Source organism: Rissa tridactyla, chromosome 6 (genome assembly GCF_028500815.1).
Source record: "Rissa tridactyla isolate bRisTri1 chromosome 6, bRisTri1.patW.cur.20221130, whole genome shotgun sequence".
Lineage (NCBI taxonomy): Eukaryota > Metazoa > Chordata > Aves > Charadriiformes > Laridae > Rissa > Rissa tridactyla.
The window spans coordinates 15,346,559-15,366,048 of NC_071471.1; the positions used below are offsets into that span (position 1 = coordinate 15,346,559).

General features: G+C 60.5%; 1 protein-coding gene across 3 annotated transcripts; it reads right to left on the reverse strand.

Annotated features, from left to right (window-relative positions):
* Nucleotides 1–49: 49 nt before the first annotated feature.
* TSPEAR (thrombospondin type laminin G domain and EAR repeats) lies at nucleotides 50–15,305 on the reverse strand. 3 transcript variants are annotated; one of them, XM_054206336.1, is made up of 13 exons: nucleotides 15,099–15,305; nucleotides 12,209–12,429; nucleotides 11,884–12,122; nucleotides 11,669–11,759; nucleotides 10,968–11,124; nucleotides 10,421–10,552; nucleotides 8,679–8,911; nucleotides 5,676–5,862; nucleotides 3,541–3,770; nucleotides 3,084–3,271; nucleotides 2,624–2,725; nucleotides 2,172–2,363; nucleotides 50–77 (listed from the first exon to the last, which is right to left on the reverse strand). In XM_054206336.1, the coding sequence occupies exons 1-12, from the start codon at nucleotides 15,190–15,192 to the stop codon at nucleotides 2,210–2,212; spliced, it is 2,028 nt and encodes a 675-aa protein (XP_054062311.1). In that variant the 5' UTR covers nucleotides 15,193–15,305; the 3' UTR covers nucleotides 50–77; nucleotides 2,172–2,209. The 3 variants fall into 3 exon arrangements, with proteins under 3 accessions (XP_054062311.1, XP_054062312.1, XP_054062310.1); XM_054206337.1 differs by lacking the exon at nucleotides 50–77 and having other exon boundaries at nucleotides 1,313–2,363; nucleotides 11,884–12,020; XM_054206335.1 differs by lacking the exon at nucleotides 50–77 and having other exon boundaries at nucleotides 1,313–2,363.
* Nucleotides 15,306–19,490: the final 4,185 nt, after the last annotated feature.

The window sequence follows — 19,490 nt, forward strand, 5'->3', positions numbered from 1 at the left end:
ATGTTTTGCAGGGAGCCGGTGGCAACCTGATGGGCTTCAAAGCTTCTCTGTGGGATTTTCCAGTGCTTGCTCTGGTCCTGCAAATGAGTGCCACTGACTTGGTCCCTCCCCAGCGATGCTGGACTGGATGTGAGCAAACAACATGGGGGAGGGAGGCCGGGGACACCTCACGCAGCCCTGCCTATGGAGCCAAGGTTCCCGGGGAGGAACCCCCCCCATGCAGACCCCTTCTCCCCTGCCAGGGCTGGGTTTGCAGGGAAAGAAGCCCCAGCCACATGCTCGCAGCCCACGTGGTTTGGAGAGAACGAGCCCCTGGGGAGGCAGATGAAGGTGGGGGCTCTGGTGGGGACGAGAAGTCCCTGGAGCTTGGGGTGCAGAGGGATGGGTCGCTCTGTGCAGCGGGGTCACCTCGTCCGGGCTCCACTGAGGGACATCGGCCCCAGCCCCTGCGCAGCATCTCGGTGGCCTGCGCCTGCCACCAGCAACCCGGGGGTGATCTCCCAAACTTTGGATTTCTCAATAAATCCCCGCACGTAGGAAAAAGCCCTCAGGGTTTGCACTGCTCTGGGAGCCAGCCGGGCATCCGGGGAGGGCAGTGGTGCTCGAGGGGGCTGCGCTTGTCCTAATTCAATCTCTCCCAAAGCAGACAAGCCTAAATTCAATGTACCAGCTTGACTCCCATTAGATTACACCTCCTCCATCCTGACCCCAGCCTGCCTCGAGCAGGGGCCAGCTGGCCAAATGGTGCCTCTGCGTCTTTGTCTGGTGTATCTCGCTTTACCTTGCCCTTCCTCGGGGCATAATTAGAGATGCTGCTCATGGCTCGGCACGATGGAAGCAAATCGAGTTCTGCCGCCTTTCGCAAGCAAGAAATGGTCCTTCCCGGCAGAGCCAGTTGCAGCCGTGTCTGGGCTGGGGGAGAAGGGGGGTCTGCAGGGGCTGCCTGTGGTGGCTCTCACAGTCCTGGGCCCCGGGTGGCTCAGGCCATGCCCCCCCTCCACTCCCCCCAGCCCCTTCTTGGGGGGCTGGCACCTCCTGTGGGCTCCCCAGTGCCAGGGGAAACCCAGCAGGAAACCTGGGGCCGGGGAAGGCTGAGCGATGCTCTGGGGCAGTGGGGAGAGGCAGAGGGTCCCGGGCACCCTCACCCCAGCACCCCGCTATGCTCAGGACCACCTCATCCTCACAGGCCACCTATGACCAAGGCCACAGCCTCATCTCGCTTGGGGGTGGCTTGTTGAGTGGAGGGAAGCATCTGCCACGGCAGAGCAGCTCAGGCACCCGCAGCTCGCACGTGGGATGAAGGCTGGGTGCACACAGTTTATTAGAGCTCTGGTTAAGCAAAAGAGTCCCCCAGACAAAGGCGAGGAAAAGAAAAGAGGCCCCAGTTTCACCTGGAGAAGCCTGGAATATTTCCCATGCCCATGGTAGCTGGATTGGTCCCAATGCACAGCAGGTTTGCTTGGGAGTCGCTAACCTCATGCGAAGGGGTGCAAGGACCTGCATCGGTGCGTTTACACATCTATGGGTTTGTATAATATACACACGTCACTCGGCAAGGACGACCACAACTGGCCACGGCGGAGTGGGAGGGTAGGCAGGCAGGCACCTGCGGCAGCGGGATGGGGTGGTGAGGCCACCAAAGATGGACACGAAGCGCGGCGTGCAATGTCAAACCAGGTGGCTCCTCAGCAGCATCACAGCCCCAGGCGCCGGGCAGCCAGACCCAAGCCCAAAGCCCCCCTTTTCCCCAATTTCTCACATGCCATTTTCTCCCTGCTGCGACGCACCCACCCTGGCAGCACACACTCCGCTCAGTCTCTTTCTTCCCTGGCTTTACACAAGATCTGGATGCAACCAACAGCACGTCTGGGTCCCTCCAGCTGGAGTCTGCCAAGCGCTGGGGTCCCAGTGAGCCCGGGGAAGCACCTGGGCACCAGGTAGGACATGGCTCTGGAGCATGGCAGGAGAGCTTGCCCAGGAGAAACAGCACAAAAGCAGGGTTGCAGCCCCTTTGCCAGCCCCCAGACAAGGCTGTAGGGAGCCCCGGAGCTCCCCTCCTCCTCCTCCTCCTCCTCCCCAGCCAGAGGAGCACACCACCAGCTGGCCGCGGGGCTGATGCTGCGGCCATCCCTGGGCGCTATGGTCCATCTTCACCTCAATGCCCAGCTCACCCCGATCGTGGCGATGAACTGAGTGTGTCTCAGCCGCCTCAAGTGGTTTTCAGCTTGAGCACCTTCGAAAGAGGTTCCTTGGCACTGGAGTAGAGGAGGTAGGAGCCCTCGGCGGTGTGAAATGCCTCCCAGTCTCTACAGCCGACAGTGGGGAGGTGGTGAGCCGCTACGAAGCCTTCATAGCCTTGCCACCTGCACAGGGAGGGCAGTTAGCTCTTGGGGGACAAGCTGGGCACCCGAAAGGGGGCGGGAAAGCTGAGCCGTGGGGCTGGCATCTCCCATCTCCCCGCCGCAGGATGTCCCTCACTGGGGCTTCTCATTCCTGTCTATCCTCCCTGGTCAGGTGCGCCAGCATCCGCAGAGGTTGCCCCCATGCGGGGCTCCTGGCAGGGTTGTTCCTGCTGGGAACAACCACCCAACCCCCCAGCCCTGCCCTCCGCCCGCAGCAGTACCTGTAGATAATACTGTTAACGGAGAAGGTGAAGCCATCGAAGGAGTTTGCTACCACCAGAAAAGAGTCGTCTCCCACCGAGAAGAACTCCCAGTCCAGGGCGCTGGGGATGAAGCAAGCAGAGGGGCAGGTGAGGTGGCCTCCCTGCGGCCAGCCGAGGAAGGGGCTGCGTGTCCACGGGGCTGAGCCCACCCCACCCCAATCTCTGCCACCCTGATGATACACAGAAAACCCTGCACTTCCCAGGCTCTTCCTGAAAGGAAATCCTGCCTTGTTCCCAAATCCAGGGCCTTCTCCTAGCTCCCACTGGGATTCGGTGCCAAGGACCTATGACCCATCACCCTCCCCACCAGTCTTGGTCGCTGGCAGCATGCAAGCCTGCACGGGCTCTCCAGGAGATCTCCAGGTTGCCCAGTGGAAGCACATGGACTGAGGAGCATCCTGCCTCTTTGCACAGGTACCTGTAGGTGAGGAGGTCCTGGAATTTGACAAACATCTGGGCAGTGATGTTCAGCTCATAGATGGAGGAGTTGATGGCGTAAAAGTTGGAAGGTGCTGGCATCCCACTGTCATAGCTGTGGCTGTTCGCAACAGCCAGGAAGACTCTGTCCCCGATACGAAAGACCTCCCAGTCAGCAGCACCAAACGTCTGTGGGAAGGAAGACGCACGAGAAGCTGGATGTGGACAAGCCTTTGCAAGCCAAGAAGGAGGCACAGCGGGGAAGTTACCCACTCCTAAAACTGTCCAAGTGAAAAAAACAAACCTCACTTGGTCAATCGCTATGGGAGAATCAATGGGAAACTATCACTACCTTTCCAGAGGACTGAGGAGCATCTGGCTCTGTCATTATTCCCTGGCTTGTCTAAACCCAGAGCAGGGGACCGAGGAGTAGAGTTTGATCAGTGGCCAAGTCTTACCAGGATAGACTGGAAGAGCTGGAAAGAGCCACTGAGCCAGATGTAGATGTGCGAGTAGATCTTAGTGGATGTGCCATTGAACGTGTTAGCCACAGCCAGGAAGGAATACGGCCCAATGGTGAAGAATTCCCAGTCATAGGCTCCAGAGGTAGGGATGGTCTGGTTGGTTTCAAACAACCCTGTCCTGGGGTTCCACCTGTATATCACACTGTCTATGTTGTGGTTATTCCCTGGAGGAGACAGACAGACAGACAGACGTGCAGGGTGAGGAAAAGGAGTACCTGGCTCATGTGAGAAACAAGACCCAGAAAGAGGTTCAGCTCCCTAAATATTTGCTGGGAGGTTGCAAGGCTGTTTGCTAGTGACCCGTTGCTCCCCAAGAGGTAGCCAAAGAGACACTAGAGCCTCCATCCCTACCTAGAGCCTCCATCCCCATCGAACACACTGGCAGCTTGTTCCCGAGCATGCGGTGATGGCTTTGTGGCAGCCCCTGGCAGAGGAGGGATGGGAGGGTGCTGTGTCCCCACACCAGCAGCACCACGCCGGAGTCCTGGGGTGGCCAAGCTCTGCCCAGTCGAGTCCCAGCTCGACTGGGACTGGGTGAGTCCCATCCCACTCCCTAAGCGACCATCATCAAGGGCCCCTGTCACCCTTCGCACACAAGCTTGCACATCTGGGAGGGGGCCACAGCTGGAACGGCACCGCACTGGTGTTTTTCAGCCCTCCTTCGCTAAGTCCCCCTGCTCAGCTCCGGGGCGCTGGAGCTGGCTGAGGACCTCCCCATGCCGATCCCCACTGACGGCACAAACTCCAGTGCGAGGGAGGGGATGCCGCAGCCCACAGCCCGCTCCCTGCTGAGCACTCGGGCTGAGCCCACCAGCACCAAAGCACGTGCTCCATCCAGCTCCTGGCCTCTCGTCAAGCATCTTGACTTCATGCCCACGTGGGATCCCGCTGACTTTAAAGCTAAAAATTTTCCTGCACCTTCAGCTGACCTCTCCAGCCAGAGCCATCCTTCTAATAAAAACCTGGCTTCTTCAGGATGGGGGGCGAGCACCACCAGCCCCTCTCCACCCCACGCTCACCAAGCGTTGCTGCACTCGGCTTGGCCCCGCTGGTGTTTCTGGTGGCTGAGCAGCAGCAGCAGGACCAGGTGTTAACGGGTTTACGGGCAATCTTCATTGCACCGGGAGAGACTTTGGCTGGAAGGGCTGCAGGGAGACCGGGCCGTGCGGGAAATGGCCACACGGATAAGTCCACCACCTGCTAAGGGGAATACCCCCAGATTGGCTTGGCTGGGATGATCTTAACCCCTGCATGATGTGCCCCTCTCTGCTGACACTGCCATCAGAATAGGTCTCGCTTAAACTGGCTGTGATGGCATCCAACAGGCGAGGCGGGAAGTTTCTAGCCCAGCTCACAGGCAGTTGGTGACCAAGCAACCTGCCACCAGCTTTGAGCCTGGTGCCAGAGGACCCAATGCGCCCCCAGGAGCCAGCCCTGATGGCAGGGAAGGAACCCACTGTCCCAGTGTCCGAACCCGGCTGGGAGCACCTTGGAGAGCCAGAGCTGTGGTATCAACCCGTTCATCCCCCGTGCTGAGGGATGCAAGCCCCAACCCAGAACGTCTGGAGGGTACCCAGGGAGGGCGGGACGCCAGCCAGCTGTCTCCGCTTCCCTTGGTTTCCTACATGCCCACAAGGCCAACCCTTTGGCTTCTCAAAAGGCTCAGCCCCTGCAAACCCAGGCAGCTGCCGCCCTCAGTGCCCCGCCATGTTATGTAGCACTGGGGAAACAAATATAAAGAAGCAGAGAAATTCAGCAACGACCATCCCCACTCCTGTCCTTGTCCCCTGCCGTCAGAAACCCAGAGGGGAACAACGTCAGCCACTTCCCCGAGTGCTTTTCTCTCCTAAAATGAGAGGGTCTGCAAGGGGTTCGGGCTTCCTGAGGGACACGGCGCCCCGAGCTGTGAGCACTGACTCCCCGGCTTCACCCTGCACTCCGGCAGAGGATGCGCAGGGAGCTGCAGTGTTGCCACGGCAACGGGAGGATGCTCTGCCGGGGCGCCGTGGTCCCTGGTGTCAACCTGCCCCAGCTGAGCCGGGCCAGTAGGGAATATAAGGGCTGGGTACCTTCTCTGTGGTTGACCACTGCGAGGAAAGCCTCTCCCTCAATGACAAATGCCTCCCAGTCCCTAGCGCTGTGCGTGGTGATCCTCTGGTACGTGATGAATTTCTCTTTCCTGCGGCTCCACTTGTATATTACAGAGAACTCCTGACCCCTGTCATTCTGCTCAAAATTAGCCACTGCTAGGAAGATCTGAAAAATAACAAGCCAGGACATCTTGGTTGTCTCCTCTCAAAGAGGCACGGACAAGCACGGGCGGGGTGAAGATGGGACGGGTGGGGGCAGGCACCCATGGGATGCGGGGCCAGGGACCAAGGTGGGCGGTGTGGGGCAGGACAGCCCTGACTGGCAGAGACCCCCCAGGCAGCACAGTGCACCCGAAGCGGGGACAGGGACCTGGTGGCTCTCTGGGCATGGCAGCAGCGCTGGGGCAGGGACGAGGCCCCGCCAGCCCCGGGGATGGCAGCACAGCCGTGACGGTGAAACGGGCTGGGAGAGAGGGGGATCCAAGCTACCAAACCCTCCCTGTAAGGAAAGGTTGTTCAGAAGAAAAATCGCAGATATGATCACAATAAGAACGATGATAAGAATTCCCCGAGACAAAACATTTTCCAGACCAAGAACCCCCCCGCCCCTCCACGAGCGTTGGGGACAGGCGTGCAGCTGCAGAGGTGGCCTGGCACTGGGGGGAAGCACGTCCGAGCTCTCGGGAGCACGCGGTTGTGACATGCTGGCTCCACCACCCCGGTGTTTCGTATGGAGCAGCAGAGGTTATGCCCCGGTTTGGGCCACAAAGAAGCACAGGGACGCAGCCCACAAGCAGAAAAGAGTCAGAGGGGGGATCTCCTGCCCAGCGCAGGACCCCTGCCAGCACCAGCCTTGGGCTTGGTCCAGACAAGGCTCAGCCACCCCCAAGGATGGAGACCTCTCCCCCTCCACGGTGGCCTGTGCTGGGTGCACACATCTCTCCAGGGAAGGTGCATTCCCAGCGCTGGGCAGCTCTCCCTGCGAGCCCCAGTCCAGGGACTCCTTTCAGGGCATCTCCAGAAACACAGCTTCAGAGGGAAGAGGAAGTCCTGGATCCAACCCAGCAACTCAGGAGCCTTGACCTCCATTGACAGGAGCCACCAGGAGACCCCAGCCCTGTCCTCTGGGGCTCTTCCCCCCATCCCAGCAGACCATCAGCAGGTCCCGGTGCAGTAACGATGTACTGACACCTACTGAAGTGCTTCACACCTGCAACGTATGTGAGGAACCTGGGCTAATGGGAGAGGTCTGTACCGCTGCTGTTGCAACCCCTATCAGGTCATCATCTCCAGGCAGAAACACACCAAGCACAGGCAGCTGCTGTCCCCAACCGTTCTGGAGCACCCAGCTAACCCCAACCTGTCCCAAGCTGGGCAGGAGAGGTGCCATCCTGCATAGAAAGTCTGAGAAAGTTTTTCTGGATGAAGACCTGAAGGCAAACCTGGAGCAAGTGAGCCTTGGTGAGCACCAACACGGGCTCTTCGCTGTGCAGGGGCCGCAGGGAGTTGGGACTCCCCAGCCCGGTGGTTTCTGGCCTGGCAGCCGTCACTGCAAGGGGGTGTTGAGGGTCCAGACTAACACTGGGGAATCTCAGGGTGGTTCTCATCAGTGGATAAATCCAGCCTGCAACCTTCCCATCTCCTGCCCACGAGGGAGCAGCTGGAGCCTTGCAAGCGCAGCGCTGGAGGTGGCAGGCATGTTCCCAGCCCAAAGCCAGCTTTACAGCACAGCTGCATTTTCGGGACTTGACCAGGTTTTCTGCAGGACCCCACCGCCAGGCAGGTAACAGGGGATGTGGCCCATTTGTATCCAAACAGCAGGGCTGTTGGTGCCATCAAGCTGGGAGGCAGGACTTCTGCCCATCCAGAGCCACCCTGGAGCACGTGGCTCTGCAGCCACCCTGCGCAGCCTCTTGTGACAAAGCCAGAAGGGCTCATGCTGGAGGGGGAACGATCCCAGCTGCCCTGGGAGCTCTGCACAGAGCCGGGTCTCAGCAGACATTCGCTGGCTGGACCGGGACTCCTTGCAAAGTGACAAGTAGCTCTCCAGGGAGAGGAACCAGGCAGACACCCTGCAGAAGTCCCATGGCAGATGCTCAGGGGAGGAGAGAGGGCTCCAAAGTTCTGGAGTGATTGTAAAGCAAGAGGGCTTAAAAATGCAGAAGGTTGGACTCAGTGGGTCCCTGGGAGGGAGCTACGGGCTCCGATGGCTCTGTGAGGCCACAGGTAGATCTCCGAGACCAGAGTGGACCTTAAGCATGGCACGACGCCTGCCACAGTCAGAGCTTAGGGAGGGCTTCACTTTCTGTGCTCCCGTGTCAGGAGCTGCATGTCTCTTGAGAGCAATGCCACAGCCCCTGCCTGGGGTGATGCCTGCCTGCATGGTGCCTTCTGGGAACCCCAGCAAAACCTGCTTCCCAGGGGGGCAGCCTTTGGCCAGGGTGGAGGCTGTGCTACGAGCACGCCAAGACCAGGCTGGACCATAGTTCTGCACGATGCGTGTCCACACACGAAGGACATTGTGACACTGGCCCTTGCTCCATCTGAGGCAAGAACAGGCAGAGCCTGCTGGAAATGAACCTGAACACATGGGGGAATCCAGCTCCAACAGCTGGCTTTGGAGGCTGACCTTGCAGACACCCTGGACATCCCCGGGGAAGAGATCTGAGCACTCCAGACACGCAATTACCTACGCTGTGAGCATCGGTTGATGAAAATGGCCTGGATGGATGTAACTGTGTCTCAGCAAAAATAGCAAAACACAGAGGGCAGCCTACAGATCAGCCAGCCGTCCCTAGGACAGACCCTTACTGGCTGAGTACGTGTATCAGCGTGACCCCATCAAAGACAGAAGAGAGAAAGATTCGTCCCCTAAACCACACCCGAGACTCAGGTTTAGCTAAAGAGAAGCCAGCATTGGGCAATTGCAGCGTAATATACTGAAATATTAAGGCTCTGAAATAACCTTCCAGGCAGACTTACCTTCTTTCCTATGGTGAAATACTTCCAGGACTGAGCTTGGTAGGTGGGGATGTTCTGGTAGGGCACAAACTTTCCATCAGTCCACTTATAGATGGCCGATCCCGGGGGAGTGTATCGGTTGGCAGTGGCTGCGAACAGTCCCACCTTTGGGATGGTGAAGACCTCAACCCCCATCGTCTCAGAGTTGGTCACCAGGCTCTGGTACTCCTCCACGTAGTCCAGCCTTTGTTTGACTAGGAGAACCACAAAAAAAGAGGGGTGAGGTTAAAACCAGACGACCCTGCCCGGAGAGGTGCCCCACGTTGCGTAGCAGAGCTGGCTCGGCGGCACTTGCTGCCCTGTGGGGGGAAAATGAAGGTTATGGTGCCGCTGGTGGTGAAGGGCCAAAACCCGAGGGGGTGGTAAAAGGCTTGACTTGGTGTCATCGGGCAGCACATCCAGCCCCATCCACCCCTGGCTGTTCTCCGTCAGAGGGCAGGGCTGCAAAGCGCTCTGCCAGGCAGGCTCCTCTAGGAGAGGGGAAGAACGACACGCCATGGATTTTGATAGCTTCTTACGAAGTGGGTTGATATATTTGTCCTACAGAGAACAAGGAGGAGAGGAAGAGACCTACAGCGAAAGGGCCCGGGCTGCTGAGACCAGCTGGGTTACCGCGTACCCACCTGCAGCAGCCCTGCACCAGATGTTTTCTCTGGCTGGAGTCAGCATGAGCTCTGGAAGTTAGAGAAGACTTAGACGGAATTAACACCAGAAATCAGAATAGAGAGGCTAAGACTGGTCCCAATGGTAGATGGGTGGGCACTGGAAGGGACAAATGTCAGGAGAAGGTCTACAAAAAGGCCCAGTGTTGGTGGCACCAAGGGGCACAGGTCAGCAAGACCCCACCATGAAGTCTCCTTGGGAAAACAAGGACACGGTGCCAAGCCGGATGACTTCCAGAGATAGGGAAGTCGGGGGAGACAAGACAGCTGCTGTGGGGAGCAAACGGCTCATCCAAACCCCCCACGTGGGCACCAGCATGACAAAAACCCCGTGATGGGGGGAAGGACGGCTCGGTTGTGGGTACGCCTCATCCTCCATGTCTCACCAGGGATCCTGGGCAGACTGCCTGGAGGGAGTGGGAGAGCGCCAGTGGGCACAATCCATTTTGTTATTGAATAATGTCCATCCCCCTGGGCTCTGGTTGTTTTGCCACCTTGTTGCTCCAATGTTGCCCCATGAAGGCCACCTGAGCTGGGATGACATGGGCGCCTGCCTCCGCCACCTTCCTATCCCTCCTTCAGGTGTCTCTGGCAGCTGATGAGTCTTTCTGCTCTGTCTTGCCCACCCTGCAAGCGCTTCGGCACTGGGAGCACCGGCGCCGTTGGGACCCTGCGGCAGGGAACGCCCCAGGACCCCGGGCATGGCTCTCTGTGGGGTCAGCTGTCCCACTTGGACAGACCCGGGGCTAGTTCCTGGTCGAGAAGCCCTAGGAGGGATGGACAACATGGATGGACAACGCAGGCACTGTGTGAGCGACTGGGGAGCTGGCTCACAGAGCTGCGCTGGAAGTGCCGCCATGGGCACCAAGAGCAAAGCGAAGCACAGCCAGGCAGGGGGAAGGCAGGGGGACACCCCAGCCCCATCATTCTGCTGTTGCCCGACTTAGTTCCTGCCCCAAGCTGCTGGCAAGGGCAAATCTCTGCTCCTCCTCCACTGCAAGAGCTTCCCTCCATCCCCGAGAGCACTTCGCACACCAGTACCTTCCAGCAAGGAAATCCAGGCGCTGCCGTTGCAGAGGTACAGCCCTCGCCGGGAGGCGTTGAACCAGAACTGTGCCTTCTCCTGCTTGGTGCAGGGTGGACGGGACCCCAGGGTCACCTTCGTGTCGGTCTCTGGGCACGGAGAGGAGCAAGGCAGGCGCCTCTTAGGGCACATGATGGAGGAGCAGTGAGGCTCATCCACGTGCCCACGGGGGGTTGGACGTCCCGGTCCCATCCTGATGATGGGCACCAGGGAAGAGGGGAAACGGCATCCCAGCCCTGAGCTGGGAAGTCATCGGCTGAGAAAACCCTGGGGGCTGGCATCCATGGGGCTACGGGCGTGAGCGCAGCACTGCCAAGGCAGCACCCCGGCTCTCTGGGGGAGTTTGGACAGGGATCCCACCCCACACAGACACTGAGAAATGGAGGGTGCTGGGGACACCCGCTGCCCCCCCGCTCCTGCTCCATGCCCAGCCCCATGCAAAGACCTGTCTTCCACAAAAGCAGGAGGTGGCCGACCGAGCCTGCACCGTGGGGAGTTACTGACCGTAGGGGTATTTTAGCACCTCGTTGCTCGCTGGCTTCGCAGGGACATCCTGGAGGACGGTGGGAACAGAGAGCGTCGCTTCTTTAAAGTTCATGGCGGTGCATACCCGAGGGGTGGCATCGGCTCCGGGCAGCAGGACAAGCTGTCTCAGCAAGCCCTGGGAAAGTGGGAGCAGCAGGATGGAGAGCAACTCCAGCAAGACCAAGAAATGGAAACTGCAGCTGATTTATGCCCTGGATTTCCCTCCCGACTCTTGCTTGTTGCCCTCCCTCCTGGGCCTTGGAAGCCTCCATGGGATTCACACATATTTATCAGATCCTTGTTAGATGCCCAGCCTGCCAAAATCTTCATCCCGGGCAATTTAACAGCTGGTGCGAGGGATGCACTGGCAAGGGACTCGTTGGCCCCAGATGGCTTTCACCACCTCTGCTTTTCATTACTGGTCAGGATCAGGCACTGCCTTAACATTTATATCAACAAAACTGCCATCAGCCCTCCTTCTGGCAATGTCGTCTTAAAAACACATTTGTCCCACAAAGTGCCAATCGCCGGCACTGCCCCTTGCACATCCACAGCTGGCCGGGCACCGAGCAGCAGGACCCCTGGCCACCTCCGCTGCCCGTGCCATGGCCCAAGCCCTGCCAGCGCAGGGGGCTGCCAGGAGGCTGCAGCTTGCCCGGGGCACACCGTGGGGCACCTACCGTGAACACGCCTTTCCTTCTTCTCCTGTTGCCCAGGTAGAAGCTGGCTCTCTTCACTGACAGAGATGCTGGAAACGGTGTCTCCACCAGCCTGTGGATGAGCAGATAAGTCAGGGGAGGATCTCATGGCGTCTGCTGGTGGCTGGAGAAGATGCCGGTGGAGGAATGTCACTCTGCCGGCCCTTCCGAGCCCCCCGCCACCGCCCCCAACCTACAGGTCCTTGGGGACGCTGCAGTCCACCGTCAGGGAGAAGGACTGGCCGGAGACGGCCAGGACGAGCGTGTGCCACTGGTTGTCAGAGAGGGAGACGTTGTGGAAGGTGACGCGGGTCTGCCAGCCGCCGGCGCGCTCCTGGCTCCAGAAGAGGAAGTGGAGCTTGTCGGGGGCGTAGCGCAGCCCCACCAGCACGCTGGGGCTCTCCTCCGCCATCAGCGTGAAGATGTACTCGTTTCTCTGCGGGAGGGCACGGACTCAAATCTGCCTGCCGCGAGCTGCGGGGCCGGGCTGCGCCCGCTCTGTGCCCAGCCAGCGGCGCTTACCTTGGCAGGAACGCCCAGGACCCTCAGCGTGACGATGATGGAGAACTCCTCAGGGAAGCGGTCGCAGTGGATGAAGAGGCGGGAGGCAGGGAAGCCCAGGGCGCGGGGCCGCGAGGCAGCGAGCTGGAAACCACGCACCCCCTGCACTTGAAACACCCTCATGCCGCGGGCGAGCCCGCCGGTGGGGACCACCTCCGAGAGGATGTCCAGCGGGCGCAGGTCTGTGCCGAGAGACAGCGGAGCATGTCATGACGGTGGCAGCCATCCCATCCTGTCCTGCCGTGGGATGGGGTCCTGCCGCCCAGCTTGCTCAAGGCAGCCAGCCCATCTCCAGCGCTGGCCGGGGGGGGGGGACTATGGCAGCAGGAGGGTCCGGTGTACCCCAATAGCCTGCTGTCCCCTGCCCACGGTCTGCGTTGAGCAGACGCAGGGAAGGTTTGCCCCTCAGGGACCGAGGCTGAGCTCTCCGTCCCCACAGCAGGGATGCCAAAGCGTGCGGGCTCACCCACCTGAACCATCCCATGGATTCAGCTCCGAGTGCTGACCCCAGGGCTGGGAGCCGCCAGTCGGGCAGCCCTGGCTGCCACCAGCTTCCTTGGGATCCACCGGCACCAGCAACCGCAACCAGAGCTAGGAGAGCAGGCAGGGACCCGGCGCCCGCAGGCTCGCTTGCGGGGCAGCCACCCGTCCCAGGGTGGTTGGGTGCACGGCGCTTCCCCTCCAGTCCCGGTCCGGGCTCTCCCAACCCAGCCCTAATTGCGCACACGCACGTACTCCCCTGGCAGGCACCAAAACCGCTCATTAAATAATTATCCTCTCCCCAGAGGAGAAAACGACGTGCCCAGCCCCAGGGTGAAGAACAGCACTGTGCACCGGCGCTGCGAGGCCGTCCCCGTGTAACATCGCTCCGATGGCTCGGCGAGCCCCGGGGAGGGCTGTACCCACGCTGGGTGCTTCTCCCACCTTCCCTGCCATGGCACCCTCACGGCTTTTATCTTTGAGCCCTTCCCTGGCAGGATTGCGGTGTCCGTAGCCAAGGGCAGAGGGGCTCGGTGGTGGTGCCCAGAGGATGAAGCAGCAACTGGGCTAGACTAAAAAAATCCCTGACTCCGTCCCATCCCCAGTGAGACCGGGCTTTTTTCTCCTATTTGTGCTAATAAATCTCGGCTGCTGGGGCACAGAGGGAGAGCCAGGCGGGAAGGGGGGCTGTGAGTGTGGCTGGACGGGCGGCTGTCTGAATCCAAACCAGCTGGAGAGGGGAAGCGTTCCCCCCCCCGGCCCCGGCCCCGGCCCCCCCCCAGCCAGCATGGGCAGAGCAAGGGGGAATCTGCTCATGCGGCTCCATCCAGCCCAGAGCAGGGATACCGGTGAGTCCTCTCCACCCTGCCAGCTCCGCGTCCCCCCTGCCTACCCCCCCACCTGTTTAAGCTGCTCCTAAAGCAAAACCTTGGTGGGGGAGGTTTAACTCGAATTATTTCGGAAATGCATGACTCGGGGAATGACCAGTTCCCGTTTTTCAGCAAAAAAGCACAAGCGGAATTCAGGTTTGGGTTCGCAGAGGGGTTTCGGAGCCCTCGAGTGCCCTGGGGGCGGCTGGGATGAGCTGGGGGCAGCTCAGCCCCGGGCCGGAGGCTGTGGACTGGGAAGGGACCAAGTCCTAAAACCAAACACAAAGTCCCTAAACCCAAAGATGCGCGTCCCAATCTGCCTCCCGCTGAGGATCAGAGCGGAGCCAGCGGGTAACGGCGGGGGGAGCAGCCGGGGTGTTTGGGGGTGTCTGGGGCAGTGCACGCGGCCGCGGCTGCCCGCTGCCTGGGGTGGCTTGCCCGCAGACGGACGGCGCCAGGGCTGCGCCGGGAGCCGGGGCCCGGCGCCAACAGGAGGGACGTAGGGGTGGTGAAACGTGCTGATGCCGGGGCCTCGACACCCCCAGCACCCCTCCAGCTGAGGTTGCTTGGGGACAGCAGGGATGTCCCCCGGGGAGACCGGAACACCTGGGAGAAGAGGCGGTGGGCAGAAACTCTCTGATCTCTCCCAGCTTTCCTTCTCACTGCCGGCCGGGCTCTAATAAAATATAAATACAGGTGCCACCAAATCGAGACAAGCCCCAAGCACACGGAGCCTGGGCCTGAAAAGCCCCCAAACTGGGCTGAAGTTTCCCTGCCCACAGCAGGGATGGGGCGCAGGGACGGGAATGGGAAGGCAGAGCCAGGGGACAGGGACCCTCTTTGGCTCAGGCTGCTCTCAGCGCTTCCCTGTGGGAATTGCCGTGGGAGCTGCCAGTTCCTCAGCTGGGGGCGGCAGGATGGAAACTTTGCGGGAGGTTTTGCTGCCGGGAGGGCGTAGGTTGTGCCTGGCAGAGCGCAGGGAGCCCCGGAGAGTCTGGGGCAGGAGGGACTTTCCGGAGGGACTTCATGGCTTCCCTCTACTTCTCCTTTCACCCCTTCTCCTCCCGACATGTTGGTCCCCAGTGGCCAGACCTTGGGACAATGCTCATGCCACAGGGACGGGCACACACCGAGGAGGGCTGGTGGCCCTGTGCCACGCCAGGGGGCTGCAGGCGCAGGGGTGACCCTACTACCCGCCGCGCCTGGGTGCAGGCAGGGTGCTGGCAGCGGCAGCACCTGAGGCATCGCGCCGTGCTGTCACCCTGAGACTCGGTCCGCCGGCACCCGGGCACCGAAACCCCAGGGCTGGGCTGCCAGGGAGAGTCTGTAGTGGCCACGTGTCCCCCAAAACACAGCACTCCTTCTAGGGTCTGCCCTGGCAGTGTGGGGAACACCCCGTCAGTGGGAGGACACGGGTCCCGGCATGTTTCCCGGCACGGCCATCGCCTGTCTCGATGCCTCCCGCCCCGGCACAGCTCCACCCCCCAGGCCCTCACTCCTACCTGTGCAGTGCTGCCAGGTCCTGCCACCCCGGACGAAGTCCCCGCTGGTAGCCCAGTGGAGGAGGACAACCCAGATCAGCAGCGGAGCCGACATCGGGGGGCTGACCTCAGGTGGTCCATCCACCGGGACCCCCCTGCCGTCCACTCCTGCGCGTCCGGGCAGGCGCCGCTCGGCTCAGCCCCCCCCAGGGGTTCTCGCATAGTCTGCCGGTGGGGCCACCGCCTTGGGGACCTGCCACGCTGGGCTGCTTTGTCCTGGCTTCTGGGGCGCTAAGCTCTGCTGTCCCCTGGCGTGGGCATGGCTGGCGGGGGCACGGCGGGGGGGCCAGGCGGGGGGCCAGTGGGAGCTCCCCAGTGCCGGCTGCAGCCTGCGCGCAGACATTTAAATGAGAAGTCGGTGGTGGGAGAGGAGGAGTCCCGGCTCCTTGGAGAGCTTTTATCTTTTGCCCAACCCTCTGGAAGGCAGCTTTGGGGAGGGATTTTTTAATATTTTTTTTCTTCTTCTTCTTTTTTTTTTTTCTTTGCTTCCTTTCATTTTTGGTGATTCATTTTTCCAGGGTCACGTGGGAGTAGGTGAGCGATTTGCCCCTGCCCCGAGAGACCAAGGTGGGAACCCTCCTGCCTCTAAAAGCCTTGGGCTTTCGGCAGCACAATCCCAGCCTGTACTGGGGGGATCCTCTGTCCCCTCTGGTCCACTCTCCCCTGCCCAAAACCACTCAGACCCCACAAGGGGCATATTTTTCCCCAAAAAAGGCCTCGTGCAGGTGATGCACAGCCGGTGCCACAGGCAACGCTACACCCACCCAGGCCGGCCACCAGACCCGGCCCTGCCATGAGGCGGGCGGCAGCGTGCCGAGCATCAGTTCGGAAACCCTCGAGGTTTCGCTGTTCAAATGGGAACGACAGCAGTGGAAAAACTCCCTGCACGCAGCAAGCTCCGCTGGGTTTCTCCAGCCGCAAAACGAGTTACTTCCATTCCCCGAACAATTGAAATGGGCTCCCACGCCCCCCCGTCCCCAAAGCCTTCCCGCAAGGCGAGAGCCAGAATAGAAAGCGGCCGGCCAGGACGAAACGCCAAAAAATTGTGTTGCAAACTGGAGGTTTCGTCAGCAAGGAACAGCCGGAGCCGGACCCACAGATGAGCCTCGTCGCCAGTCTGTCCGCACCCCTTGCCGGCCCGAAACCCGCCGTGCCGGGACCGGAGGGTGCAGCCCATGGGGTGCGTGGCGGAGCGGAGCACCCTGCACCGCGGTCCCAAATCCCAGGAGGAGCTGCCACCGGCGCCCGGAGACATCCGAACGCCATCAGTGCCTCCGTCTCACAGTCAAACAGCCCCTGAAACCTGGGCAGCTGCTGCGCGCGTGTCTGGGGATGCTCTGCACCAAGCGGGGCTGCCAGAGCTCCCCCTCCCCACAAAGCCTCTCGTGGGGCAGCCCCCAAATTAGGGCTCTACCAGGATCACAACTAAGTGGAGCTTAATCTCTCTCTAGAGAGCACTGCAGAGGCGAGGCACCGCTGGCTCTCCATCCCTCCTCATCCCCCCGCTGGGGACGGCACCCACCGGCATGGCCATCACCCAAATCCAGGGGTCCTGAACGGTCCCGCGAGGGATGCGGGAGGTGCAAACCATCCCATCTCCCCTGCCGGGCTCAGCCCCTCCTGCTACTCCCACGGCCTCGGGGACACCCACCAGCGTCGGGGCTGGGAGCAGCCATCTCACCGGGACCCCACGCCGTGTCTGCGGCATCCCGGGCCCGTCCGGAGGAGAGGTGGGCGTGCTGGAAGGGACGCTGGCACGGAGCGGAGCGTGGCTGCTGGCAGGGCCCTGCCTCCCGGCAGGTTGGCGCAGGGTAAGGCGGCCCAAATGAGAATCAGAGCCGCCACATTTCCCAGGGCCGCACACATGTGTCAAGTTAAGCGTGGCTTTGGGAGCTGGCAGCGCTGCCCCGAGCAGGGGACTCGCGCAAGCGGCCAGATTTTGGGAAGTCTCCCGCCGACGCCAGCCTCGGCGCTGCGAGGGTCCGGGCAGCCCACGTGACCCCTCCTGGGGAGGGAAGGAAAGTCCTGCTGGGGATGCCGGGACGACTGGTTTTTCCAAAGGGGATGCAGCCCCCTTTGAGCGCTTCCTTGGCCAAAAAGCTGGTCGGTAGGGCTATCTCCAGACTTAAGGACACAGCTGTGGGTGTCCCCTCCAGAAGCAGAGGGATCTGGGGACTTCCAGGCAGGAGGTGGAGGAATCGACGCCCCTGTCGATGAGCATGGAGGACATGCCAGACCCGTGGGCTCGGGCTGTTTTTCAGCCACATGCTGTTAATGAATGGTCTCCTGGTGAGGACAGGGATGTTGATGGTCCTCAAGGATTTTCTCCACCTTTGCGCTGAGGAGGGAGCCTGGCATGGCAGAAGATGGTGGAGAGGCTTGGGCAGTGCCCGGTGCTTTTCTCCCTCCCCAGCAGGACCTGCCCAGGGAACCGAGCTGGGATGGGAAACAAGGACAGGGGCCCATCACTGCCCGCTGTCACGTTGGGTCCGGGACCTGCTCTGTGTCCCAACGACAGTCGGAAGTGGTCTGCAAAATTGTTCCTAAGCGCACAGGCACACATTCCTATGCGCACAAGCAAGCGCGAGAGGATGAAATAAAAGAGACAAACAGCGAGACGTTTGCCTAATTCACATGGGTCGTAAATAAAACCATGTGTAGGCTCCAAACAAAACGATCCTTGGATTTCCACCAAAAAGGTTTGGCCGTCCCTGGGTTAGAAAAGGTTGAGAAACCCATCTGTAGACAATACATTTCAAGCAGAGCTTCCATGCAGAGGACAGTGCGAAGAGGGCACCTAATCAACGCCAGGGACAGCCTGGACCCTGCACACAGGGTAATGTTCCTGCTCTTCCCAGACTGTAACTCATTCCTTATTATTTGCAGACACAAAGCCATGTTTCAGGGCTTGTTATGCCCTATTCATTTCAGTCTTTATTCCTGACATCTGCAAAGGCTTTCGCCCTTGAAACGCAGTGCGCACACAGGCACCGGCCGTGGCCAAGCTTTGAGGGACCCTATAACATAACGCACAGACAACGGCAGCGCTGCCCATCTCATGGGTGTCCCCAGCCCGGGCTCCGGTCATGTCCATCCTCCTGCCTGCGCCGGCAGGGCCAGAGGAGCCGGCCGAAGCCAGCTGGCCACCAGGCAGGTGTGGCCACAAACATCCACGGGGATGGAGGCGGCGTGAACGATGAGCGCACGGAGGCAGTTCACCTGCACGAGCAGCAAGGTCAGGTCAGCCCTTTGGGGTCAGCTATGAAGAGGACGGGGGAAAATTGTTCTCAGAGCAACACCCCAGATCCCAGTTCAGGTTGGACACTGGGAACACCACCTTCCCCGGGATGGTGGGATGATGGGGAGGGACAGGGTCTCCATCCTCAGCCATTTCCGAGGCACCTCTGTCATCAACTCTGCCCTTTCTCCTGGGCTGAAAATCTTACCCATCTTTCCTGGAGCAACTTCAGCTCCCTGAGCCCAAGCCACCGACATAAACTGGAGTTCCCACAAGAAATCTCCGCACCAGGAAACCTGTCAGCGTCGTACAAGAAGGGTAAACGTCTTTAACCCCATCGCCTTTCTAAAACTTAATTCCCAGAAATTTTTGAGTGGTTCTGCCAGGAAAAGTTCTGTCGAAGGACTGGGAGGATTGCAAAAGGCACCATTTTTAGGAAAGCCACCAAAAAAAAGCACAAAGCCGCCCCCAACGCTGCAAATCCTGCTGCCAGTTACCAGGCGTGGAGCTGCCTTCGGGAGCAATCCCTGCCGGGCGGCGGTGAACCACCAGCATCGCTCCCATCCTCTGTGGCCACGCACCCGCACGCCTCCCCCGGCGCTACCAGCCCCACGGCCCTGCGGAATGAAGGAGCCGGGAGCAGCTGGCCCGGCAGGGCTTCCCCGGCCTTGGCCACGGGCAGCCAGCAGGGTTGGTGACCTGCAGCCCAGGTCCCTTTCCCAGGCAGCCGGGAGCAAGCCGAGCATCCTGCCCCGCATTTGGAGGACACATGGCAGGCGGGCTAGCAGGCTTTGAAAGGGCTCCAAAAAGGAATCACTAAACTTTCGCCAGCACAAGCAAAAAGACAGGCTTTAAGACAACGCTTGTGCACCAGAGCTCCTCAGGACGGGGTTAGGCAGCGCCCAGCAGCTACATCGCCCCGGCACGTGACAAACAGTCCTTTACTCCTGCCTGTCCCACAGTGACAATGGCTTTTTTCTTTTTGCCACCTCTCCTCAGCATGCCCAAACCTCTTGCAAGGGGTCGAGCCGCCTCCCCACGCCCGCAGGACAGCCAGACTTTCTCTGCGATCACCCCTTTCCAGCATGGTTTCTCCATACAGATGGAGGGCATCA

Bases quoted from the DNA above. Each gene is read 5' to 3' on its own strand.
- TSPEAR (XM_054206336.1), bottom strand. From the start codon at position 15,192: ATGTCGGCTCCGCTGCTGATCTGGGTTGTCCTCCTCCACTGGGCTACC. The intron at 12,123-12,208 runs GTAAGCGCCGCT...GCCCTCCCGCAG, and splicing joins TCCTGGGCGTTCCTGCCAAG to AGAAACGAGTACATCTTCAC. The intron at 10,553-10,967 runs GTCAGTAACTCC...CTCCGTGCCCAG, and splicing joins GGTGCTAAAATACCCCTACG to AGACCGACACGAAGGTGACC.